Consider the following 27,641-nt stretch of genomic DNA (forward strand, 5'->3'; position numbering starts at 1 on the left):
TCTATTTTATATATAGTAGTTAGTACCTGCAAATCCTGAACTCCCAATTTATCCTAAAGCCTCTTTTCAGAAAAGGACATATACAACCATTAAATGTAGTCTGGCATAACAGCTAATGGCATGAGTGCAAGTTCATAGTGTGAACTAAGCAAAAACAAAGTAGGCCACCAAACTGTCTCTGTAGTATGACCCTATCTTATAACAATTATTTGTGTATATCTTGGTGTAAAATAATTCTAGCAGTATATATAAAATAATCCTGGTCTTAAAATATTACATACAAAGATAAAAATGGATAAAAATAAATTTTGCTATCTTTCATTTGCCTTTTTCACACATTGCAATATTTATTTTGCCTTTGTCCTGTGGCACTGTTTTGGGGATGAGGAATTAATTGTATTGTTAAACTCTAAAAATTCTCATTTGTCCATGGTTTGACTCCCTTTAGACCTTCTTTATTTCAGGCGTAGGAATGATATTAAATTATATCAGCAGATGAAGCCCATATATGATGGCTCTCATTCTATATATTTTTTGTAAAATATGATCAGAAAATCTAAGAAGCCCTTATAACTGAAAAGATTTTTCAGGGATCAGCATTATTAATGGAGAAATGACAAATAAGCAAGTTGTAAGGAGATTCTGAGAAACAAAACAAACAAAAAGCTGTTCAACCAAATCACATATTGAGTTTGTTAATGGACTTTACTATTAAGTATATTGTGTAGGGAGGAAAAGGTATGGAGGAAAACCGTGGGAATTCTAATGTAAAGAAATACTAGCTTTGGAAAAGGAGCACACAGTTAAAATTAAACACATGTAACTGAATCCCAAGAGAGGTTTCTTACTGCAAATCAGTGAAGTCCCAACCCAACATCTGATGTATTTTTACTTCTTTCAATGGAATTGTGAATTCTACTATTTAAGATTCATTCCTAGCCAGCAGATAGCAGCCAAGTAAAATCCTGCCTGAATAATAACTACTACTACAATGTTACTATGTTTAACGAGCATTTAGTTTGCACACCACTCCCTGTGCTTAGTGATTTGCATATATCAGTTCTTATAATCCACACATTTCTCATATAAAAACATAATGCCTTTGGCAACAATACAGCTGACATGGTACATCATAAAGAGGACTTTTTAGGGTTTCCCTTTCTACTTTGATTCAAGATAAGCATAATCAACTGAAAGTACATTGTGATTTCATGCAATTGTGTTTAGTTGTTTTAAATAATTTGAAATTCAGACCACTAATGTGATTCAGTCTTAGCTGAAATGCCAAAAGGTTATTACTTTTAAAGATTTTTCTTATTTTATAAGAAAGGACGTATTTAAAGTATATGGATTCAAAATGTAATTAAGCACTAATTAATTAGTCCTAGCCCTGGGGGAATGGAGTCAGGGGAAAGTCCCAGCTTCTAAATCAAGAAAAGAGGCCAAAAAAAAGATGGCCTTTAGGGCAAACTTCTCAAAATTATCACTTGGGTTAAATTTATTGGAAAACTTGCGCACACACACGCATACATGTATGTGTATGTATGTATAATACTACCTATTACTACTTTATAAAAACTTTAATTTTTAAAAAAATGAGTATTCAGTCTATGCATGATTATTATACTATTTGCACTTTCCTGCATCTCATTTGAGAATATTCTCAAACAGTGTAGCTTCCATAGCTTCTATGTAGAGTTCTTTTAAGGCATAAGAATAAGGAATTTTTTGTTCCTCAGGCCCATCCTTATAGCCCAGAGCACTTACTTTTCTCAAACGAAGGAGTCACAGGCCTACTGGTGCTTATGTTTGCTACTGGCTCTGTGGATGCGCAGCGTAATTCACCATTTCCCATGGAGCAGGAGCAGCAACCTAACAGAAAAAATAACGTGAGGGTAGAGTCCAACCACAACAGTAATGAACAACTTAAAGAGACGCCAAATAAGACAAACCAAAACCAAGAAAACCAAAACACCAACTCCAAACCCATTCATACACACTTATAAATTTTCCATACAAACAATTCAATGGAAATGTTTTCACGTAGTATCTATCAAAAAGTATTCAGACGTGTTATACAGAAGTTAATACTTAAAGAGCGGCAGACAGAGGATCAGCTCCTTTACACACATTGTCTCCTCTTTGCATGAGACAAGGAAAAGGTTTTTGTTTTTTTGTTTCTTCTCCACCTGATATCTTTTTTAAAAATTAATTTTTTAGGGAAAATGTTTTTATCCATGCTGCTTTATTAACTTCCACTGTGCTTTGGGAAATTAGAATTTGAACACTTTCCTAAAATACAGCTTTGATTTTATCACTCCTTGAAAACATGCACAAACGCTCTATTGCTTACTGCAGTTAATTCAAACTCCTTAGCCTGAATTTGAAAGCTCTCTAGGACTTGGCCCCTCTCCATATGCAACCACTCCTACTATTCAGCAAAAGCCCTTGCTTTCTTTCTGGACAGTTCTTAGTGTCCTTCACAAGTCCCATGCTTATTTGGGTCTCCAGGCATTAAGTCTGGCATGGAATTCATCCAAACCCTCTCCTCCTCTAAGTTTAGCTCAAAATTCACTTTTTTCAAGAATTGTCTCCTCTAGTTTAGAAGATTCAGTAAAAGCGGTTATATTCTTTTTTATTTTTAAGTATTTACTGCTGAAAATCTCTTGCTGGTTTATAGGTAGATTGGTTTACAGAAGTCACACTGAGATGTCTGCTACAGAGCTGTAATTTTACCCCGATATAGTCAGAAAACTGCATGCAGTGTCTCTTAAAACATTTCACACATAGAGGGACATGGCACTCCTTGACATGGATTATAATAGAATAACTTCAGTGATAAACTGTATTAAAATTTAATGTATGAAAAAGGAGTAATTTATTACCTAAACATTTGATTTCATATTAAAATAGGCTAGTCTTACATTCAATTATAATTCCACACTTATATGCAAATCACGTATCTCTGACAAATGTGTAGCGAGCGGCAGAGGTGAGTGAGTTATTTTGGATTATTGAGGTTTGGTGAGGCGAGAATGGACATCTGATGTGTTATGTGTTAATATTCCTAGCAAAGCAGAAGAGAGGAGGCTTTAGGGAAGGAAAACAACCAGACAGGTTTATAAACTTTTTTCCTAGGAACATGGGTGAAGAGGCAAATAAACAAGTGCTTTGCCACAGCAGTTTTCAGGGTAGCTTCACAAAGTCATGGCATATCTTATCGACCCATCCATCTATCCATCCATTTAACAAATATTACTAAACATGTACAGGAAGCCTGATACCGTGCTAGGTTCTGAGGCGACAATGATGGGCGTGTCAGTCACAGCACTTAACAGTCTAGTGGGTTATACTGATAATTTAAAAAGCAGTTATGAAGCAGTGAGATAGGAGGGGAAAGTATAAACATTGCAGAAGGTTTCCTAGGAGATAAGCCACAGCTGTCTTCTGGCTCTCCCTTTACTTATATGAAAGGTGCAAACTAGTTTTCCTGCTGGAGATGATGATGAGAAGATTTAAAGAACATCCATGGTACTGTTTGCTATTTTCAAAGGACAGGTAAAGACGTAGCAGAAAAAGTCTCTGGGCTTAAGACACTTAGTTTAGGACTCTCCACACACCTTTGCAGGCCTTTGGGGGCCAGTTCTAAAACACTCGTGGGAGAAGACAGAGAGAGCCAGCCGGAAGTGGTGGTCTTTAAGCCCTGTCTGAAACATACAGTAGATGGGTTTTAGGATAAATGTAAGAGTCCACAAAGAAAGTGAGGAAGGAAAGGATCCTGGGCGTGATCAGAAGAGTACTGTGGACTTAGGAAAAGTGGCTTTTAAATTTTAGTGAAAACATACACGTCATCCATGAACTTCTGTTTTAAAAGGGAAAATGGTCAAGAGGACTCAAAAGAATGAAAACTGATGATATAATCACAATGGATTTAGCAAAGAAATTAGTGAGGACCAAAAAAATGAATTAAAGGAGGCCTGACTGAAGCAGGGTTAATGGAAGTCACTAGTTGGCAAACTACAGTCCTATGTAGCAGGACCCCACAGTCCTATGTAGTAGGTGTTATTGGCATCAGATATGGAAACCAAGGCACTTGCCCAAGATCAAATAATAGTAAATTGTAGGGTCAGGATTTGAACCCAGGCAAAATGGCTCCAGATCTCCGTTTTTAACCCTGTGCTATCTACTCCCAGTTTGGGAAGAAGAAAGGGAGAGCGGGAGAAGGAAGGCAATGTAAGATGGTAAGATTTGTGGGATTTTCTTCCTTTTAAGATAAAGATAGTTTAAAAACTTTTTTTTATCTTTTCCTTTCATACCTTCTTATTCTTACTGATATTTACAATACTTTTAAGATTTATCATCTCTCTACTCCACAAACTCTCTAAATAAAATAAATACCAACATTTGTAGTTCCTAGCACAATGTTTTATGTCTATAAAATCTCCATGTGTACCAGTGAATCCAGAATGCATACTCTATTGCTGACTCCCCTTCTCCTGAACTGAAGCAAATCCCGTAAGAGTTAACACTTATTAACAAAGTCACTGTTTAGGGTCATATTCTCACTTATACCAAGGATTACCAAACATTTTCTATAAAGGGCCAGATGATAAATATTTTAGGCTTTGCAGTCCACGAGGTCTCTGTTGAATGACTCAACTCTACCAATATAGTGTGAAAGCATCCACAGACAATACAAATGAGCATGCCTGTGTTCCAATAACATGTGACAGACACTGAAATTTAAATTTCGTGTAACTTTCAAGTGTCACAAAATACTTGTCTTTTAAAATTTTGTCTTCAACCCTTTAAAAATGTAAAAGTTATTCTTTGCTCTTGGGCCATACAAAAACAGATGGCAGACCAGATTTGACTTGCAGGCTGTAGTTTGCCAACTCCTAATTTACACATTAACCCAGCTTCAATCAAGCCTCTTTGGTTCATTTTATTGATGGTGCTTGTCAGATATAACACTGTTAAATTAACAAACATAGGTGTTTAGTTTCTTAGAAAGGACCTTCCTTCAGTTGTTACTTTTTTCTAAACTCTCAGGCCCAAGGAAATCTTAAAATTTAACAAAAGATTACCCTTATAAAAGATTTATAAAGAGAATCTAATGAATGAACTTGCAAGCTCTTTCTGTTATTGACTATGATTCAAGTTCCTCATTTCACAAAGACCTGTGATATTCAAGATAGTTCAAGGAAATTCCCTTCAACAAAACATTCAGGATACAGAGTATATATAGGCATGTAAGAGTTTCTTTATATTTTAAGGATCATACTTGTTTCTGGGATAGAACTTGTAAAAGGTTCAGGTTCATTTATTGGTTCTGGACTCTCCTCGAAAGCAGTGTTTCCAGGCTCTGCTGCTTTGTGGTCCTGAGACTGGTCGAAACCTTCATAGCGTCCTGCTTGGGAGGTGCGGTTCATGCACATGAGTGAGACACCGGCTATCACAATACTGCAGAACAGGGTGACTGCCGTGATGATCATCTGCCAACGTACGGAAGGAATGTAAGTCAGTTGCAGAAAAATTAGGGTTTGCTTGTAATCAAATAAGATTTCTAGATGCTTCTTTCACTATACATCATGTCATTAATTTCCTCTACAAGTAATCTAAATGATGGCTGATACTTTACTTCACAGTTTTTGCTTGCTTTAATACGTAGTTCAAATGTACTTTAACTGGAGACTCTGTTATGATGATGATACTAAAAATAATGATAGCTAATACTTACTGAGTACTAACTGTATGCTAGCACTGGTATAAGTCCTTTACATGTATAATATTATTTATTCTCACAACAATCCAATAAAATTCAAAATTACAAAACAGAAAAAAAGGGTAAGAAATCAAAATCATTTTAGGAAGGTTTTTTTTTTTTAAAAATACACATCCTTGGGAGGGACAAGGTAGGGGAATGAGATTAAGAGATACAAACTCCTATGTATAAAATAGATGAGAAACAAGGGCATATTGTACAGCACAGGGAAATGTGGCCATTGTTTTGTAATAACTATAAATGGAGTATAATCTATAAAAATATTAAATCACTATGTTGTACCCCTGAAACTAATGTAATACTATAAATCAACTACACGTCAGTTAAAACACACACACACACATCCTTGGGAAATTCTGATTCAGCAGGTCCCACAAGCCTCCTACTCAATAGCTTTTCAAGTATACTTTTTCCTCAGATGCTTTTTGTTCTGAAATTTATATTTATGATAGAATTAAAAATCAAGAACTTGGCTTATATTACTATTGCTTACTTCCTAAATGGATTTAAATTAATCACTCTTTCCTCCAATAGAAGAAACATAATTCACAAGTACATTTAAGAAGACCAAGTAAGTTTCAAATATTTGGAAATTCTCAGCTAAAAACAGATTTAGTCATGTAAAATCTTTTAAAATTTCATTTTCCTTTTTATAGACGTGTAAAATCTTTACCACACTTTGAAATATGACTTAACAAAGTGAGGTAGGATCACCAGTGTGATAGGCAATAAATTGGAACAGATTTTCAAAATTAATTTTAATGTCTGTGCAAAACACATTAAGAAGCTGAAAAGAGACATTCTAAAGAACAGAACTGCCTATAAACTCTTCCCACCTGCTCTTTTCCATAAAAGAAGGCTGAGTCAATGCTTTCTCCATTGTGTTTTCCAGTTATCAAAAGAACACCAACAAGGAGAGCAGGGATCCTGTAATAACAAGGGTTTAGAGAGAGGGGAAAAAGACAGGATGAATAGTAGCTGCGTATGTGGGAACATGTAAGCAAACAGAAAGCTACCAACTTACCCCCAGCCAGATATGATGATGATTCCAACAGGAATTTGTACCCTTTCTCTCTTTTTCAAAAGAAACAAAGAAATTGCTAGAAGGCCTAAGAATAAGAAATAGAGATTGAAAGATAGGTAGTTACTCTTGATGTTGATCAGACTTCATGGAACTTAACCAAGCTTATTTCAATAGTAGTCTGTAGTTCCTGCCCTAGAATTTACTCCTTCTAAATAAATGCTCTCCCAAATATTTTGAAGCAAGTTTTCTTAAAATCATTCATGTTTTCCCTCCTATATTGTTTCTTTACTCAAATCTTCTTATTTTATACATGAGGATTTTTTTTTTTTTTAGAAAGCCCGAATCATTTTGTTCTTTTGACTGATGTGTCTGGAGTCAAAGTATATTTGGGGAAAAAAAATTTTAACTGGATATAGAACAGTTCTAAAAATAAAAACACCCCACTCTGCTGATGCTAAGAAAGTATAGGCAATTCTTATATAGGTTCTGTTTTTGGAAAATTCACCAAGTCTAAATGATGGACCTTAATACAAATATAACATAGATGTAATACAAAAACAAATGTTTTAAAGTTCTTGAGCTTTCCTTATACCTTTTACCCAATTATTTATAGAAGTAACATCTTATTTAATAAATTCTGCATAGCTATAGAATCTTAGAACTTTAGGGTTGGAAGGGACCACTGGTTTAAATTAACACCTTCATTTTATAGATACATAAACGAGGCTTTGCCCAAGCCACACAGCCAGCAGGGGGCAGAGTAAGACTAGAAACCCAGCCTTCCGACAGACGGTTAAGTCTTTCAACTCTGTCAGTGTTTCTAAAACTCAGATCCATGGACCCCTAGGGATTTGGAAATTTCTATGAGAAATGTTAAGTCTTTTTGGTTTATTTGTAATGATAATCATCTGGATGACCATCTTATAACTAAAGTACAGTCTCATTATTTCAGGGATTATATCTGGTTTTATACGAAGTTTAAGCCAAATGAAGGCTAAATGTTGATATCCCACGACACAGTCTAAATGAATGTTCCATGGTAGACCGAAGAGAGAAAAGCAGGGAGATAACCAGGTCATAAACCCACACATCAAAGTAAAGGCAGGTCAAACTGAAAAAACCCTACCCGGAGAAGTGTGTTCCATTTTACATTTCACACTGTGATTCAGATTAGCAAAACAAGATCCTTTATCATGTCAATTAATGTTGCTAATTAGAATTACCGAGTTTGTACTTTTGTTTGAATCTAATCTGTGGATTTGCTTTGGCTTTAAATTGTATATTAGCTGTATACAAGGAATTCACACCTAGATTTAAGATTATACAGATTAAATGACACTGTGCTAGAAATAATACAAATCAACACCGAGATCCTTGAGAACTGTTTTTCTTTGTAGGGGACCCACACATTATTCAAGTTCAAGAGATACTATAACACCACTACTCCTCCCAGTACACTTGTACACTCTATTGTTTCAGGTTTTCAAAGTGCCAGGGAAACAAGTAACCAATCACAAAAGAGTGCCAATTGTGTTACAGTAGCAAGGGCACTCTTTAAAATTCTACTGTTCATCATTCCATTCCTGCCTTGTGAAAATATTGACATGCCATGAACAGGCCCAGTAAGCCTGGATCGCTCACTGATGAAGTGTGAGAGCTTTTGTCTGAATCAATTAAACTCTATGGGCCTTATTTTCTTTATGTGCAAAATGAGAGATTTAAACTAGACCAGTGTTTCCAAAAGTGTAGAGACTCTAGGTGACACAGGGTGAACATTTTGGGGACTAATTATGTGTTTATTTTAACATATGCTTGAGGAATTTTTAACTAACACATGAAATCTGGGATTTTACTGAGATAAAGTTAAATTCAGTAAAGTAAAAAAAAAATTAGTCAATTTTGGTGGGGGAGGAGGACAAGTGATATAGAGATATGGCAAAATTCATGAGGATGGTTTGCAAATGAGTAAAACTGAAAATGGCTTAACAGGATGATTTTAAATGACATTTTAGGTCTAAAATTATGTTAAATCATAATAATCCCAAGGTTAAAGGGCACCTTCATCAGAATCAGGAAATTCAGAGCAGCTTCTTTGAAGAGATTTTGGTATGCATGCTTGAAGAGGATTTCAGAGAAACTTGGGGCTTTTTGACAAATTGATCTATTTACTGCTCTTTTATTCCTGTTATAAATTTAGCCTTAGTAACCTAAGTATTAGAGATCAAGTTCGTTCATCTGTATTTGGAAATAAAGTCTTTATCTCTTTTAACTTGACATTTCATGAAAACTCTTATGCCATGCAAAGTGTACTTGCCTTTAAAAAAACACAAACCTCTCCTATTTGCACTGAATTCATTCTGTAATTTTCACCACATTGTTGCTTCACTTCAAAAACCTGTTGACTTAGATGGGTCCTGCTTTTGATCCTGAAGGCATGAAATCAAAGGCCTGTCCCTCCCAGCCACTTCCTGACACCTGCCTCCCAACAGTGGCTAAAACCAGCGCTACCATTCTACAGTTTCCTTTTATGTGCCATTTTATAGGTTTGCATTTGTCATATGAATACATATCAGCCAGATAGAAATGTTTTGCAAACACACCAGAATGTACACATGCAAATAAATGTACTTCAAAACTGCAATGTGCTAAAATATTTTTAATATCCTTTTTGGAGCCAGTGGAAATGAAAAATAGTTTTTCTTACTGAGTATTCTTCTATTTACATACCCTTTTATTCCCTTATTTTTCTTGTTCTCATATTACCACTTTTCCCTCTACTTAATATAGTTCCATGTCTTGAGTGCCTGCCACATACCAGGCATAAACACCCATATTTCAGTTAATTCTCAAAATAACTCTGTAAGGTGCAGTAACCCAGGCTTACAGATGAGGAAACTTTAAGTTAAGGTAGTTATGTCAGTTGCTTAAGGCAGAACCAGAATTTTTCATTGAGTTCAGTTGGATTCTAACGGTGAGCTCTGGACCCACCTCACACACCTCATCCCTCTCTGCCCGTTCCTTCCTTAACTACCTGCCACCAGCGTCTGCCCCCTTGATGTCTCCACAGGAGAGCTGTGCTGACCATGGCCTAGAACTCAAGACCCTGAGGAAAAAGACACGTGACTGGAAACCACCAGAGTCCAGGCAGAAATAGAGTGATCAGGAAACAGAACTCAGCCTATGTTAGTGGGCATAGCTGCCCAAGCGAATGCCTAATCCTGTACTACTAGACTTCGAATAGATCACTAGAAGCTGGGGCCTCCAGTGATGGAGGAGAGGGGGGACCTAACTTTCGATTCATGATCCAACTTACCTGTCCATAAGTAGGTGCTATAGAGGGAGCTGTACAATAAAACAAACACCAGAATTTGTCCAACAAAATTTTTTTCTTTAACAAAATTCCATATCATCATTCCAGCACAGACAATAGACTGAAGAAAGAATTATTAACAAAACAAAGTCAGTCCTACTCATATGAGTCATACTCATGTGTTTTATTCACAGCAACTATAGTATAATTACTCATTTAAAACTATTGCTGAGTAGTTAACTATTGCACACTAGTTATACTAAAATATCAAGTTTGATGATTAAAAAACTCTTTATACAGAGCCTTTAACCATGTACATATTCATCTGAAACAGATAATGACAACATTCTAAATACTAACTTTATATTTAGGTTTACATAGAAAATGCTAAACTTCTATCCGTTATAATTTGAGACATGCAAAGCTTTAACTACAAAAATAAGATTATGAGAGAGTTCAAATTTTAATGATTCAATTATTTCTATTAAAAATGCAAAATTTTCATCAAATGCCATTGGTTCTGGAACCCCTCCTCCCATGGATACCAAAATCCGAGGATACTGAAGTTCCTTATATAAAATTGTGCAGTATTTGTATATTACCTATGCACATCTTCCTATATACTTTAAATCATCTCTAGATTGCTGAATAATACCTAATACAATATAAATGCTATATAAATAGTTGTCAGCATTTGGCAAATTCCAGTTTTGCTTTTTGGAACTTTCTGTAATTATTTTTTTTCTGAACATATTCAGTCCATGGTTGGTGGAATCTGAGGATGTGGAACCCACGGATATGGAGGGCCAACTGGATTCGCCTCAACTTTATATAGTTCAAGACCCATTGCAATGTTTAATAAATTAGGCATAAATGAATTGTAATCAAATTGTAATTGATTGTATTCGGTAAAAAGAAATACTTTCGACTTTATAACTATAAAAACTCAACAAAGCAATTTTCTCCTCAATCATAATGTAAACAATGAGAAGAACATAGCTCTAATTATCTGTAAGCTTACTAACCTGAGCAATAAGTAAATTAGTTGTAAGCATATGAGGAAGCTGTTTATATTTCTTGCTCAGAAGAAGAATAGCCAAAGACCAGATCTGAAAGACAAAAGTTCAAAATTTATTCAGGTTTCTTAATCTTCATAATTACTTTTTAAATAATTCATTGACTAGCCTCTTTAAAGAATTCTTTTTATCCCAGTTCAGAAGGGAATTGTAGTAGTTTACTTACTTTAACTTGTCTAGTTCCCAGAAGGGTATTAAGATAAACTACTCTATCCAAAGTAAAATAAAAAGCATGGAGAGATCCTATGGTAAATTAACTCCAAAAATGACAGAGTCTTTAAGAACTAATGCCTGGACCAGGGTCATGTTCTAACTTTCCCTATCTTTGGTGGCTGGGATGGGACATAGGTTCACAGCCAACTATTCAGAAAAAGAGCTTTCCTGGGAGATGCAGTTACAATGTACCATCCTAAATTTTCCCTTTCTGATTCCACCATATTGGCTCATGAGGTATCTAAATTCCAGGCTATCTTACTTCAAACAACACACATCACCCACCTTAAGATTAATTTTCCTGCATTCTTTATATTTAAAAGGATACACAGTGTCCAGCTATGTATCCTGGTTTGAGTTCCTTCTTTCTTCTCACCTCACTGTCAATCAAAATTTATACTGTCTCTCCCCCTAGACTTTCCTCTTATCAATGAGCATAGATTTTAGGAATATGTAACAAAAGGAAAATTTCCTAAAAATTACATTAATCATATATTTATTTGTTGCCAGTATACATATTCACCCTTACCTCCTTTCTTTTAACAGCAAAGTTGTCTTTTTTTTTCAGCCAGAATACTGTTTGAATTTAATAGGCAACTCAGTTTATAAGATATTCTGGTTGCTGTTTAAATATTTAATTTGCATTAGATATATCCAAAAAAGTGTTATTAACATTAAATAGGTGTTTAGTTTTGATCCCAAAGATTCCTTCCAACAACACAATTCTACAACAGCTAGTATTTATATAATGATTTGCCATTTGCAGAATGCTTTTCACATGTATTGTCTCATGTGATCCTTAAAACAAACCATGGAAATGGGTGAAATTATTACCTCTATTTTATAGTTGAGAAAACTGAAGCTTACAGAGGTTATAGTAACCTTACAGAGAAATACAGGTAGTTTGTGATAGGGCCAGGAGTCAAAGCCAGGTCTGGCTAAATCTCATGCCTTGTCTGTTATACAATTCTAACTCCCAACTGGAAAGACAAAACTCAGAAGGCTAATATTATATTTTATGGGCAGGCTTTAGCTTTCTCTGTTGCACAGGAAATTAGATTTTTAAATCTCTAACTTTCTGTTACCAAACTATTCTCAAATTCATTCTGTGGTCTTCATTCATTTTTACACTGAAACATACTTACCAAGGAGACCAGGCTGATAATACTTATATCAAAACTAACATTCTGGATGGCATATTCCAGTGGCTTAGGGTCCATGGTGGGGAAAGTCAGTAACCAGGCAGAAACGTACATGATCGGAGCAGACACAAATGTGCTTATCACCATCCCTGAGGTTATCTGCAAAAATGAAATCAAACCGAGGAAAGAGTCACAGACTGACTTAAACAATTACCCTAAACTTTAACTAGCCACAGCACACTAGGGCATTCCAAAAAGCAAGAGTCAGTAAAAAGACATCATAGAATCCAGCATATTATCTACTCTAATAGAGTCCTTAAAAGAAAACAAGGTAAACTCTCTTGGCCCCTCTTCCAATCTATGCTCAATTTATATTTCCATATAACAAATGCTAGAAATCCCACAGCTGGTGGTTATCTTTAATACCATAGCTGGTAGTTAGATTCTAGAAAGTAAACCATATTAATGGTCTAATTAAACTGATGACCAGTTTCCTTCCATAATATTTCATAAAATATAGGGCAATAAAAGCAATTTCGAAAAGAGAAAAATTACCATGCATTTTACTGATTAAATAATGGAACTGACCTTTGCAAAACAATTTAGTTCCTTCATGTTATATTTCAAAAAACATCTATTCTAGTGCCATAGATAACATGTACAATGTGTTATAGACACTTAAAATTTGGTGTTAATTGATTTTAGCTGCACTTGATTATGTGGGTTTTTGCATCTGGTGTTTGGACTGTCAATGAATAAAACAGATTTTTTCTCTTTAAATTTTAAGTTACCCTTCTGTAAATAACCTTTAGGCTTAAGTATAAATACAGCATTAAAATACCTGTAACTAAAAAAGACTAATGAAAAAAGTAATAGTTGGATAAAGACCCCAGATTAAATAACTTTATTGTTAGATGATGTTACATGATGCCTCCTTATTTACAATGAGGCAGTTTACAGACATCAAATTCTCATAAAAGAATGCAGATTTCTGTTTTAAAAATTCATTTTCTACTAACCAAACAAACAATCAAACTTAGAAAAGAGTATTTACATACAATCTCTACTTCCATGTTGAACTGTGTTGCAAAGATAGCCACTCCTGGTGCTACAGGAAAGACACCATACAAAAATGCATAATTTGACAAACTTGTATGGTTCACTCCACTGTCACCCTTGTCCAAGAGTTCCACCATTTCTCTGCACAGAAGTGGCAGCACCAGGCTGAAGAAACAGGAAATGCATCATTCACCTGATATCAAAGCATGCTGGTCCCCTAGTAGTAAACTGCTCTAGTGAACTTGGCATTGGGTTATTCTTCCCCTGCCCAGAATATTTGCATGCACATTGTCTCTGCATTACTACTTATGGGCACTTCACTGAAAGAATCAAAAATTCAACTTGGAGCCATTTAAAGTGAAACAACATTCTAGAAATACTTCAGACATCAGGAATTAGGAGGGAAAAAATCAGATTTTTTGTTTGTTTGTTCTGCAAATAATTTTCTTGCAAAAAATTTGTAAAAGTTGCAATTATAACTGCTGTTTCTTGCTTTCCCTATTAGTTCATTGACATGTTAAAAGAAAAAGACTGACAATTTGAGTAAACTTTTTTCAAGAAAATTACTAAACTCATTTTGGAAAGAAAAAAAAAAGAGCCGACCTTTAATATGACTAAGGGTTTAAATGGTTCAGGTAATGCTAACAATGCTCTGCTCAATTAGATTAAAAAAAAAAAACAGTAGAAAAATAGGCATCTTACAATGAGCTCTTTATCTTTGTAAAGAAAAAAGGCTTAGCAAAGGGAACTTAAATAACTGAGGTAGAGCAAAAAAGCTAGTGAAATACATAACTGGTGAAAGGTCAGTTATTAAACAAATCCTCTAGGATTCCACAGAAAGAACATATTAACAGTAAACCATAGCAAGCTAATGAAGCTTTCCTTTAGAAAGAACAAAACCAAGGTTGATAATATTGTCATTAGCAGCACCTACAGAGATGGTCTCGGATGGCGTAAAGAACTACTCTTATATGTATTTTTTTAATTAAAAGAAGAAGAAAACATGTAGTAGGGATCAAAGAATCAGAAAAAAAGATTTTTAAAATGAGAATACTTAAATACATATAAGTAACAGTTGATTACTATTATTGTTAGAACCATACTTATTACTGAGGCAACACTAATTAATACCTTATTTCCAAAAGCATAACACCACTGTAAATAATTTTCAGAATTTTTATTCATTTTGATTATTTTGAAAATATAGATACTATTTCATATTGCACTGGTCTCATGAATTTAATTGTCTGTACAAGAGCTGAATCCGATAGTTAAGTACGCCCCAAGTGCCTTGGGATAACCTTGTAGTAAAATTATGTCACCTGCACCAGGAAGTATAACTCCATGCCTAAGGAGCTAAAGAAGCTGAAGAACTATTATCTAAGGAGCTAAGGCTGGGATCAGAAGGTTGATACTAATCATTCATATTGATTTAACCTATACTTAGAAAGTTCACTCACCCACAGAATTGTAGAATATTTTTCCCCAGGTTCATGAATAAAAGTTTATTTTCAAAATTATTGTTTTCATCATGGCTAATAGGATTTTAATAGATTTAGAAAACTCAGAAATCCTGCAAAATTCCTTTAAAAATATGATCAAACTGAGACACTGAGGCGTTTTAAATTATAACTACTCAATTAGGAGGGATCACTACCATCAAAGTATTTAAGGGAGAAAATAGTTACAGACATATCCCAAAGAACTGGCTAAATAAGGCTTTCACAAAGTACAATTCCCAAGTTAAATAAGTCAAACTTACAGTTTAGCTGTGATGAGAAGAATTAGTACGACAAATGCTGACTTCTTCAGTTTCTTTATTTTTCCTACCATTGTAAGACCAAGATAAAATAGAGCTGATCCAGAAAAAGAATTTGCAAGTCCATCAAGAAAATTTTCCATATATACAGGCACCTTTTGATCAAGAATAAAATTGAAGGCAATGCCAATGAAGACCATAAATACTATTGGGTTCTGTAATACACGCAGAAGTCCAAGTCCCACAATTTTCACTTTGTTTTGAGAAGCATTTTGAGTGTCTTTCCATTTCTGGATTTCACAGAAGATAAACCCTATAGGGTTTAACATCATAAGAGATATTGGCGCCACCAAGTAAATGTACTGGAGATATTCTGGGTATGTAGTTTGATATAAAGCTTCCACTGTAAAATATGAATTAAAATTGATTTAAAAATGATTACCACAGAAATATATTAATAAATTATGCACATATTTTCCATGCTTAATTATAACATATTATACATTAACCTAAATAGTGTAGAATGACCTCATTAGCCTAGTTTTGGAAAAATACATTTTAGTAATAAAGCTGAAAAGGAAGAAAAACATACTATATTAAATGATATCTAGCTTATAATCAACTTTTAAAAATTATTTAGTAAAACCCATTAATTTTCACTGTGTAGAGGCTAAGACTGGTCTCAAAAAAAGGGGCGGAATTGTAGAATTCTTAAAAGAAACAACTCAAAGTAAAAATCTACTAACAAAACGTCTAAGTAGTAATAGCAACAAGGTGGTTGTTGGTTCCCTTGAGAGAGAAGTTTCGTTGGAGTGGTGAGGCAAAAATCAGAGCACAGATGACAGAGGAGGAGGCAGTAGACTGAAAAACTGAGCACAGAAGTGATGCAGTCCATGCTATCCAGGAAAATAAATGAAGATGGGAGATAGCTACAGATAGAAAGCAGAGGGTTTAGAAACTGGAGGTCCCTATGAAGTCCAAGAAGTATGGATATTTGGAAGTTTAGGAGTTCACAGTAAGTCAGACAGTGAGCTACTGACTTAAATATTCCCAGATGACTAGGTCCAGGATGTGGCCATAGGAGTTGGTGGCTGAAATGGAGTAGAGGAAAACATCACTGGAGATGAGGAGGTCAAGGAACTGAGAGAATTTGGTGGGTAGTTCACATGAATGCTGAAGTCAAAAAAGATAATGGCAAAACTTGGGAGTAGAGAAGATGACAGTGCCAAATATTAGTCGTCAATGAATGAGGAGGAATGATGAGAATGAGGTCAGCAGATGACAGCAATGAGAATGAGCGGCCTAAGCCAGGCAGCATGAACCTCAGAGAAGCAGTTTTTACTGACAAAGAGCAGAGAATAATGGCTTACTCATGGAATAATGTACCCAGTGGCTATGAGGATGCTGTCCTGCCTACCCACTGCTCATGTGGCATGCCAGTGATGAGAAATGAGCAGCCTTCATCTGAGAGGAATGAATACCTTCAGGAAGGAAGACCAGTGAAGATGCTGAAGAATTAGGGATAGAAAGATGGAGCTAAGAAATGTTTGGGAGGGGAATACAGTGACGTTATGTCAATGCACATTTAACTAATGCAAATTCAATTATACTCTCTTAGGAAAACAAAAGCTTCATTTTTTTTTTTCATAAAGTTCCCAAGTGCAAACTAATTACTTGTTCACTGAAGAACAATGATGCTTGAGAAAGAATCTGGCAGTTAGACTTAAGAGAAATGGTACAGTATACAAAGTACGTGTGCTGTATTTGGAGGGTGACTTGAGGGATTTTTCAAGGGTCCAAGTGTACATGATGACTGTAGAATCTCATCACTGTATAAGGTGAGTCTCCTTGGAAGAGGGTGGGTTGGATGAGACTTCTAATAGTTTCATGGTTCATGTGGGCGTTGGTGACCTGGTTTCCAGGCACATTCTGAGTGATGAGTTCTGAAATTATTCAACCTAATATATACAAAGGCTGATTCATAAATGATTTCAAGTTGAGAAAGAAAGATAAAAAAGAACAGCCACAATCACTCACAATCACTTGCTTCACATGAGAGGCAATTGTGAGAAAAAATGTAGAAGATTAGGTTTCTCAATTTACATTGAGATAAAGTGACACGGTAGGAAAATATATTTGTTTACTTACTCAGGATATATAAGTTCAGTTAATGTCCTGCACATGTCCCATTGAAGTTATGTAATAGATTATATAACCTTCAGAAGTTCACCTTGTTCTCATTAGCTAAAACCTACTTTTTATAAGATTCAATTCCCTTTTTTTCAGCTAAGCACATACAGAGGTCTCTACTATCTCTGAAACGCAGAGGTTAAACAAAACATATTTGATTACATGAAATTTCACAAATTCTTTCCACTGGTTTCCAGATTAGATATACTAGCTCTACAACTCAGTGGTTTTCTTTCATGTTTCATCTTTAAGAAAAAGCAGCATTTTTGGTAACTATTTCTAGATAGCCACACTTCTGATTAGATATTCTAGCTCTAAGAGAAAGGTGTCCTTACCTGCCCACCTCTCAATTTTTAAAAGAGGGTATATTTTGGAAAAGCCTTGTGTTTTCAATTTGAGCCCAAGAATTTCCCCAAGTGGCCAAAATAAAATGCACACAATATTTCCTTTGACAACTTACAGCACACAAAGCCCCTTAAGTTAATGCCTTTTTCCAGAAATGTATAGTAGCACTGAATCACCATCACATAATGGACTTCAGATTGCTTTAAAAGCTCAATGTAAATTTGAGTGAGTCTTTATTACCTAGGGCTAGCCAACTGCCAAGTACTTTCTTCTTTTGCACCATCTTTTGTATTTGATTCCTACTTGGAATCTTGATTCCTACTACTCCCACCAGTCAAAAATCTCAAAACTTGGTTACTTACTGTGTTTGCCAACCTATATGCTTCTGGTTTTTCTTGATCGTCCCCTTCATCCCTTTTACTTGCTACCGACAATATCATCTAAATCTTAACTTTCAAAAATTAAGATTTTTCCCACAGCTCTCACCACCCACAAGACCACGTATAAAATCTTTCTTTTGACATTCACAGTCCAGTCGCCACACTTTGTTCCTGATTTATCTAGTTCATCTCTTGCTATTCCTTAATGCAAAGCCTTTATCAGCTAGTTTAGTATCATAGTTACACTGGACAAACACAGGTTCATAATTACTAGTTCTACATGCTGATCATCATCCCCTAACTTCTTGAAATCCCTCCTTTCTTATCTAAGTCTTGCCTACTATTCAAGGCCTGTCTCGGGTACCATTTCTTCCACCAAGTCTTCAGTCTGCATCATGGGTCTCTCCTTCCCTGGATGGCTCTGGGACTTTGTTTCATATCAGTGCCACTTCAACAAATTCTAAGTTCATTGAAGGCATCATTTTATAACTCCCAGTCTCAGCAGAGTGCTGAGCAAACCTGAAAATATTGGCTGGATGGAATTAACACATCAGTGAATATCAAACACACTAAAAATGTATTTTATAACACAGCAATTTATATCTAATTGTTATCCGTGAACCCATTTCTTTTTATATCCAATTTTTTCTTTTTTTATATTCTGAATATATATAAAGCAGTTCCTATTGGGGTATTTTAAGTCAGTTGAACAGGTATATGAGAAGGCAAAAGAAATATAGTCTAGTAGAAAAGCAAAAAATTGGGAATAAATACTAGTTAAATTACTAGAATAGGGTTCAATATGGGAATTTCAGTCCATGCTGCCATTTATTTGCATAATTACTTAGCATTAGGTCTTCATCTATAAATAGGCAGCACTATTCATTTGTTACCAATCTGAATATAGTTTTTCAAATCTGAAAAAAATGAAAGCAGTGACCCATATTAACAAATTAGATTTATAATCATATCAACTATTAAGTTCTAATTAATTAATACTTATAAATAAAGCTCTTGGGGGGAGGGGAGAATCTCACTATGAGGAATTATTATATAGCTTTGAAGAACTAAGACAAAATTAGCCACCCACTGTGGCTCCTATTTTGATTCCTGCAGGGTTTCCATCCCTGGAAAATAACACAAAGACTCAGACAAGATCATTCTATTATTTAATGGCATATAGTTAAATGCTTCATTTCCTTTCTGTTTACAGCTCAAGCACTAGAGCATAATTATGATTAGTCAGGGTACTTATGCTATCAGCATTGTTTGAAGAATAAATTATAGGACTTACTATGCCCTATTAGTATCTTTTAATGACAGAGGCAGGGAACCGTTCTGATTTACTGAAATCAACATTTCATCTCATAGATTCCTGGCTTCTTCTCATACTCTGATTTCTTAAAGTACCTTTGAAAAGAATTGTTTTTTAAAATTACCAGCTTCTTTTTTCAGTTTGCAATAACGCACTGTAAGTATTCTGTCACTCGAGCATAGATAAACCATTTTAATGCAATTTCATAGACCGTTATAACTGTCATAGTATAGCGAGAAAGGAAACATGACTGTCCTTTTCCTTTAATCATTAGCTTATCTGCCTTCTCCTGAGTCACCTGTGATTGGACCGACATAGAACAAATGCAGTCTTAAAAAGGACATTTCCTAAGAGTTACAATGCTTATCTGTGAACAAGAGAGTGGCATTTCCTGGGAGAAGCCACGTAACAAACATGTCTCTAGAGACACAGTCTTCTCTGTTCAACCTGAGCAAGTCCAGAAGGCATATGGGCATGGATGGCAATACATAACCCCACTGGAGCAGACACATGGCCCTACAGCTCTGTACCACACCTGCCAATTTGCAGATATATGAGAAAGCACTTCTATCTATCTATACTATTGGTTTCTGGTAAAGTTATTGTCAATCACCTAATGTTAAAAGAGCTCTTATATTATTTGTGATTTAAAAACAAAAAAATAAAAACAAAATTACAACTCAAAATCTGCAAGCATAATCGTCAGGGACATTGGGCTAGCACACTGCTGGGAACATGATTATTACCAGAGTCACTGATTTAATGTGGGACATCAGCAGTGAAAATGGCTGGCTATATTTTTTATTTGGAGAGTCTGCCTTAATATGAAAATGGCCAAACTCATCTAGTAGGTCTTTTTCCACTGCTATTCATTTTGTGAATTTTTTTGAATAATGTAAAGATCTAAAAAAGACTTTGATTCTTTCTGAAAATAATGTATTACCAGGGCTAGTCAGGTCTTCTGATGATTAAATGGGCATGCTGGGGTATGGTATAGCTCAGTGGTAGAGTACATACTTAGTATGCATGAGATCCTGGGTTCAATCCCCAGCACCTCCATTAAAAAATTAATTAATTAAAATAAATAAATTTAAAAATAAGTAAATGGGCATGCCTTATAACTGTGTGGCATAAGAGAATGCCCAGGATTTAAGACCTAGGATTGGGTCTCAGTCACCTGTTAGCTGTGTGACCTTGTATAAGACAAATCTCTGTTAAGTCTGTTTCCTTATTTAAAAATGAGGGTAATAATATCTGCCCTACTTCGAATGAGGTAAGTATATAAGAAAGTATTCTATAAAGCTACAAATGTTAGTTCTATTTAGTTATGGGCTTACTAGTCTATGAGAGCATGAAACTTATAGTTCATGTCTAAATTAAGATATAGCCCCATTTATTAACTATTTAACACTGAGATACTGAGCCTCTTCTCAGGTCCTTATACCATAAATACCTTGACAAATGTACATTATTATTAATGCTCCTGAAGAGATGTACATTAACTACTTGCTCTGTTATTTCCAAAGTCTGTATTTAAATGCTTCGTTCATCCTTAATTTGAAAATTCAGTAATCTTAAAAGAACACCTATCTAGTTTCTGATTGTTATCTGTGCCTAGTTTTAACTCTCTCATAAATCTCCTGCTTTATTCATAGCTATTTAATTTCTTGGGTGTATCTCTATTTCTGGTAAGTGAGGGGGAGGAGGATCAAAGGAGGAGAGTGACAGTACAGTCCACTAGAATCCTTTTGGTGCCAGTAGTGAAATAATTTGGGGGAGAGCATAGTTAAAAGATAAGAAATCTGGGAGTTAATGGCAAATTTCAATTGTCCACTTCATTAAGTTTCATCCAGTCTCTGCTCAGAAGATATATCATCAGAGAGGCCTTCACTGACTGCCCCAACCCAACCCCACCTCAAATACCGCCTCCTCATAAAATAACACTACTTTCTTTATTTTTATGGCCCTTGTCATTATGTAATGTTATTTTTATTTTTATTTAATTTTTATCATTAAAATGTAAATTCAGTATAAACAAGAATCATGTTTACAAGTGTATTCCCAGCAGCTAGGCACAAGTATGTAACAGGTTCCTATGAATGAATGAAGGAATGGAATGAATGACTAGACCCGTAATAGTCAGGCCTCTACATTATGATGCATGATCAAAGCACAATATAAACTTAAATTGAAAAAAGTAGTTATTAAGTATACATTTTCTTAGTGGCAGGATATTATGGAAAATAGAATATGTTTCCAAGATATCTCAACATCCCCAACTGGTATGTTTACTGTCTCATCAGGAAAACATACACACATAAAAACACAAAATTAGGCTGTTTAAAGAGCTGAAAAGTTAAAGAAGGAAAAGTTGGAAAGGTAAAAAAAGGCCTCACCATTTTTGTTCTTAAACAAGAAATTAACTTCAGAGTACACTGACATTTTGAATAACAAGCTCAAAAACAAGCATTAATGTAAATTAATATATATTCTAGATGGTAAAAAAATAAGGGAGGGAAAAAGGCACTCATAAATTTCCACTGCTAACATTTAGTAATGGCTGTTTTTAAACAGATGTATAGCTATCTTTTTTACATAATTTAAATCAGAATCTGAGGTCTTCTGGAAATTAAACTTCTTTCATATGTGATTATTGAGAAAAAAAAGAATACTATTAGAAAGATGATTTGCAAAGTTTATTTGGACATGACCATATATTTTAGATAGATGTTTGAAGATGCCTCAAACTCTGAAGTTAAGGAAAAAATATAATTCATACTGACTTGAAATATTTAAGAAAAAAATATGAATATACTCTTAGATATAAGAGTAAGTATAAATCACTAACAAATGCTTATTTAAAAGGCTAACAATAAAGGTTTAAATTTGTTACCTTCTAAAACACCTGAAATCTTTTTAAGCTTAAAAAATAAAAAATTACTTACCTATAGGATATCCCAATGCAAAGTCATTACTCTGTGTAGCAAAAATAGGGAATAGTCCGGCTTTGCTAAATCGGCTATCGGGCCTGGCAACCAATAAGGTTAATACACATACAATGAAAAATACAGAAGCTTTGGCAATTAAGATACTATACAGAAAAGACCAATCCACATTGGAAAAATGAAGTACAACCATGTTTTTGAATAATAAAGCTGGAAGTGCAAATCTGGAGACAAAATTTCCCAGTCCTTTGGCCTGTGTTGATGTTATAAGATTGGCCCTTCCTGCTATGTAGCCACAAAGGACTATGCCAAAGCATTCTAGTAAGGCTGGGAAAAGCCTTGTTATTGACATTGAAGGTGGGTCATTAGTGGAATTAAATCCATGTGTTACTGTTGAGGCCACAGTCTTGGTCACGTTGACTGCAATGGTTAAGTTCTTGGCAGATGAATCAGAAAGAGAATTCATTTTCTTTCACTCTCCAACTCCAACCAGATCTCTGGAAAGAAAGAAAGAAAGAAAGATTCAGTGTGAAATCAAAAAGAATTCTAGTTGAAAGGATATACTGGCAAACCTAAATTTATTAAATGGCCAATAAATATGCAAACTTTTTTCAACTATCAGAGAAAAATACAATGAAAAGGTGGGAGTGTGTGCTAACAATAACCTCTTAAGCAAAGGTTGGTCAGCTCAAAGTATTTATGTTGCTGTCCTATGTTCAGTATCAGACATGAGTAAAATAAGATCCACAAATAGTACAGCTGCAGTGATGCCCTGTAGTCCTCTCCAGTGATCCACACTCCAGCCACCTAGCGGATGAGAGCATGGGGACCACAGAGTCTCTGCTGATTGTCCACCTGCATCCAAAATTCTCTGGAAATTTCAAGGTCTCAGGGCTACATCAAGGAGTCACCCTGGACAGGAGGGTCCTTTCCAGCCTGTGTTCAGACTTGAGTATAGGATAGGAAGAAGAGTATAACAGCACTATCAACTTTGAACCAGTAACTTATACTTTTCTGGGCCTAACTTTCCTCATCTGTGAAATGGCAATAGTACCTACCTCACAGGATCTTGAGATTATTCCAGTAAAGTCCTTATAAATACATCTGGCACAAACTAATCACTTAATAAAAGTTAAATATAACCTTTGGTGGCATGTAAGAGAGAGAATGAAACTGAAAATGATGGCATTCCACCAACCTACTCTTAGTTCCTTTTACACCAGCCACACATACTGGCTGTCTTGAATGCCCCATAGTCCCTTTGTGCCACAGGAACTTTGCACAGGCAGCTCACTCTAAAATGTTCTCTTCCCTAGACCAACCACTCTCTACATAGTAATACCTACTCATCCTCCGACTTATATCCAAATCAATTCAGGAGTCATTTTTATCAGGTAAGGCTTCTCTAACACCATGACCAGGCCAGGAGTCTTTCTCAAGTAGAATCATCTTCCTTAACTTTAGGCCACTTTCCTCAGTTTACAATTATATTATGTATTAGAGTGACTCTCTGATTTATCTCTCCTTCACTAGACTTTAAGTGCCATAGAAGCAGGGATTGTACATGCTTTTGCTCACTTTTGTGTCCCTAGTGCCTAACACAGTGCCTGGAGCACACAGGAGATTTGAGACTAAAATAATTACTTGCTCTTAAATAAACATTTCATCCTTTAGTGGATCAATGTTCTCTTTTAAGAACTATCTACTTCAAATTATCTACTTTAGATTTTTTTTTTTGAATGTTAAGTTTTCTAAGTTTTTCACTCTAGCAGCAGGCCCAAGACCACAAAATATGTTCTAAAATGTTCTAAAGCTGTTCATAAAATGTTAAAGAACACAAAATGTCTTATAAAATGTTCTAAAGATGTTCAGAAAATGCCAAAGCAAGGAAAACTTTATGTTAATATGACAATACTTATCAGACTCCCCTCTTGCTGGCAGGGACATAATGAACGTTAGGTTTGAACAACTCTGCAACTAATCAGCTTTTATTAGTAACTTGAAATTAACATGGTGACAACTGCCAATTCCCAGATTATTCTCAGTTAACCATCTAAAGTGGCCTTATATAAGGTAGAAAGTTAAAAAAAAAAAGCTCATGCTTCCTGAAATGTACAATGCCCAGGCTAAGTTCTCAAACACCCACATCACATTAAGGACTCAAATGGCAGGCCAGAGACAAGCAACAACTGATACACGGGGGTGTGGATGAGATAATTTTCTCTGTGCTACCCTGGTACAAACTGAACTACTTAAAAACATTACATTTAATCTGGATTAGGACAAGTATTTTCCTACTAGCGTTAGATAGGAGTGGTCAATACACACAAAACCTGTAATACTCACATACTTGATGTTTACCAAATAAGCATCAAATTATATCCTGGGAAAACTACTGGTTGGTATGGGTACCCATAATTGAAGTAGGAGCTGGTAAACAAGTGAGCAAAGGTGTTAAACATTTGGAGCCCCTGAGAGATGTGGACTTGAAAAGGCAGTGCTAAAGATTAAGGTGATAAACTAGTCCAGTCTTCTGTTATTTTTCTAAAGTTCCCTATACTTCTTTGCCTAGAGTATTAGAACTTAACACTCCTCACTACCTCTTATTTGTATCACACCTGCATATCAATGTATCCCAATAATTTTTAAACCAAGAGTTTTAACTAAACTTGCAGATGTTCAGTGAAAAGAGTCAATCAGACCTGAACCCAATTTTGGACTTATCACTTATCAACTCTTACTTAGCTTCTCTGCACCTCAGCTTCTTCAACTGTAAAATGAGAGTAGAAACCTCCTCAGAAAGATATTGTGAGGATTGGAGATTTTATACACAGCTCATTACAGTGTTTATCACAAAAAGGCCTTAAAGAAATGGTAGCAATTGCTATTAGGAGTTGTGTGTCCTAATAATAAGAATGGTAGTAAATATAATTCATTGTCCTGTATCAGTTCATCAAACATTCTTGGTATTAAAGAGCCTCCAACTAAAATAGAGGGATGGGATGTGTTGTAAGATTATCAGTTTTTCTTTTATACCAAACAACTAAGAGGAATTCAGTTTAATTTAGTTTGATTTTAATTGTTAGGAGGGAAGGGAGAGCTTTTCATTTCCCTCAAGGTGATGGTCAAATAGTTGTAGCAATGTCCAGGTTTAACTTTCAGTTAGTTGAAAATTAAGAGAAAAACTTTGGAAAGTAACCTATCTGCCCCTTCCCATGACGCTTCTTTTAACGTTCCTTGATATTATGAATGCAATACTTGTTAGTCGAGGGACAGTCAAAATAACCAAAAAGGACTTACAAAGTTTTTTTTCATCTTAATTTTTTCCCCAATGGGAAGAGAATTTATTTCCTAAAGCATTCTTTTAGAATAAACAGGAGACACAGAAACTTTTTTTTAAATTGCATCCAGTCTTTTCATCTCATTAAAAACAAGGCTTATTACAGAACAAAAAAGTTGACCTGTCACAGTAAAAGACCACTCACTGTGGTGGGAGTGGAGAAATGCTACACATCAACCACTTCTGGCTGCTCATATTTGGTTTAGATAACATGAAGAAATCCCTGAAATTGTAAATAACTGCTATTAAGTGAAAATGGGAATGAGGGTTCTGATTAGTTTCAAAGAGAAAGCTTTAAACTCTTAGGTTATTTCTCAAACACTCAATATCCTTCCTTTATCCTGTGGGAAAAGCATAATACAGTGTAGTATTATTAAAACATTCTTCTACAACCACAGTCACACCATCCACCCACTCCACCTACTTGCAGGGGACCAAATGTCCTCCCTGGAGACCAGGGTGGGGAGTGCTGAACACTGGCTCATCCTTTGCCGGCAGGGACAGACTTTGGCCCTCTAAGATAAGGATGTGGAGAGTCCGTAATCAAATAGGCCACCCAGAGAACAGCTGCCACCCAAAGCCTGGGCAGGCAGCAGTGGAAGTGGAAAGGCAGCTAGGGTTCTGTGCCTGCGATAAAAAGTTGGTCGCTCAGCTTCTCCACGGCATGGGAGTCACAACGTATGGTAACTGAAATGCTCCCAAAAGGGGTAAGGGAGAAAATTTGGTGCAATCCTCCAGGTACCTGGGCAGAAGCTCCCAGGATGAAACTGAGACTACCCCTCGGGATAAAAGGGAACAGTCTGAGAACGACAGAGTGAACGCACGTACAATGAGGCGCTCCTCAAACTGGGGAATGGTAGCTTTGTCACCAAGAGGGACATGCTGCCCCTTTCCCTACATAAGTCTTCCCGGGTGGCTCCGCACGTCCAAAAGGCGGGCGCCGCGGGGCAGAGGCGGTTAGGCGCAGGCAGTGGACTGCGGGCCTGGGGGCCAAAGGCGGGGTGCTGCCTACCTGCCCAAACCCGAGGGGTGAGGGCAGGAACACCAGGGGCCCGCAAGACCGAGCCAAGACCCAGCAGGTCGGCGCCCCAGGGACCCATCTCACCTGCTATGTCTGCAGCCCCAGGGCCGCGGGAGAAGAGAGTCGATGCTCGAGGTGGGCCAAGCAGGGAGGAAATCACTGTCATCTCCCACCCTCAGCCCTCCTAGCCGAGAGCTGCCGGCTGCCAGCTGCTGGATGCAGCAGCCCAGTCACGTTCCGAGAAAGTGAGGCGCTTGTAAGCTGGGACCGGGTCAGCTCCTCCCCGCGCCGCCCCGCCCGGCCTTCAGGCCCCGCCCCGGCCGGGGAACCCCTGAGCCTCGCTGCCGTGGGCCCCGCCTTCAGGCCCCGCCTCCCGCCGCGAAGCCCCTGGCCTCAAGGCCCTGGCCCCGCCCCCGGCCCCGCCCCGGACCGCCCAGGCGCGGAGGCGCACAGGCCTCCTCGCCGCTCCGCAGCCTGCGAACGGCCACGGCGCTAGACTCTGGCGGCGGGACTTCCGGCCTCTCGGCTCCCGCAAAATGGCGGCCGCAGTAGGCCTTTGCGGCTTCTTTTTCCTCTCCCTAAATTCAGGTGCAGATGTCTCTTATCTTTCCGCCTAACCCTAGCCTCGTGTGGTCCGCCAATTCCTCTCTTGATTAGCCTAGTCGTTTTTGTAGCACAGTTTTAAAATGTCGTAGAGCTAGGATCCTGGGTCAGAATCTTGGCGTTCCACTTTTCCC

At 36.5% G+C, this 27,641-nt stretch overlaps 2 protein-coding genes across 3 annotated transcripts in view; one reads left to right on the top strand and one right to left on the bottom strand.

Annotated features, from left to right (window-relative positions):
• The window catches only part of SCRN3 (secernin 3), a 63,706-nt gene extending 43,277 nt beyond the window's left edge, over positions 1 to 20,429 (top strand). Inside the window, exon 9 of the transcript XR_012507046.1 lies at positions 19,873 to 20,429. The gene's annotated coding sequence lies outside the window, so the exon portion shown is untranslated. The remainder of the gene's footprint in view (positions 1 to 19,872) is intronic.
• The window catches only part of GPR155 (G protein-coupled receptor 155), a 38,577-nt gene extending 11,404 nt beyond the window's left edge, over positions 1 to 27,173 (bottom strand). For both annotated transcript variants that reach the window (XM_010960711.3, XM_045520932.2), the window contains exons 1-11: positions 26,989 to 27,173; positions 22,544 to 23,040; positions 15,372 to 15,771; positions 13,609 to 13,774; positions 12,554 to 12,709; positions 11,145 to 11,228; positions 10,123 to 10,240; positions 6,810 to 6,894; positions 6,622 to 6,712; positions 5,285 to 5,495; positions 1,768 to 1,872 (exon numbers count right to left, since the gene is read on the bottom strand). In XM_010960711.3, the coding sequence (XP_010959013.2) occupies positions 1,768 to 1,872; positions 5,285 to 5,495; positions 6,622 to 6,712; positions 6,810 to 6,894; positions 10,123 to 10,240; positions 11,145 to 11,228; positions 12,554 to 12,709; positions 13,609 to 13,774; positions 15,372 to 15,771; positions 22,544 to 23,009 (1,882 nt within the window). In that variant the 5' untranslated portion in view covers positions 23,010 to 23,040; positions 26,989 to 27,173. The remainder of the gene's footprint in view (positions 1 to 1,767; positions 1,873 to 5,284; positions 5,496 to 6,621; positions 6,713 to 6,809; positions 6,895 to 10,122; positions 10,241 to 11,144; positions 11,229 to 12,553; positions 12,710 to 13,608; positions 13,775 to 15,371; positions 15,772 to 22,543; positions 23,041 to 26,988) is intronic.
• Between the last annotated feature and the right edge of the window lie 468 nt (positions 27,174 to 27,641).

This window comes from Camelus bactrianus, chromosome 5 (genome assembly GCF_048773025.1).
Source record: "Camelus bactrianus isolate YW-2024 breed Bactrian camel chromosome 5, ASM4877302v1, whole genome shotgun sequence".
Lineage (NCBI taxonomy): Eukaryota > Metazoa > Chordata > Mammalia > Artiodactyla > Camelidae > Camelus > Camelus bactrianus.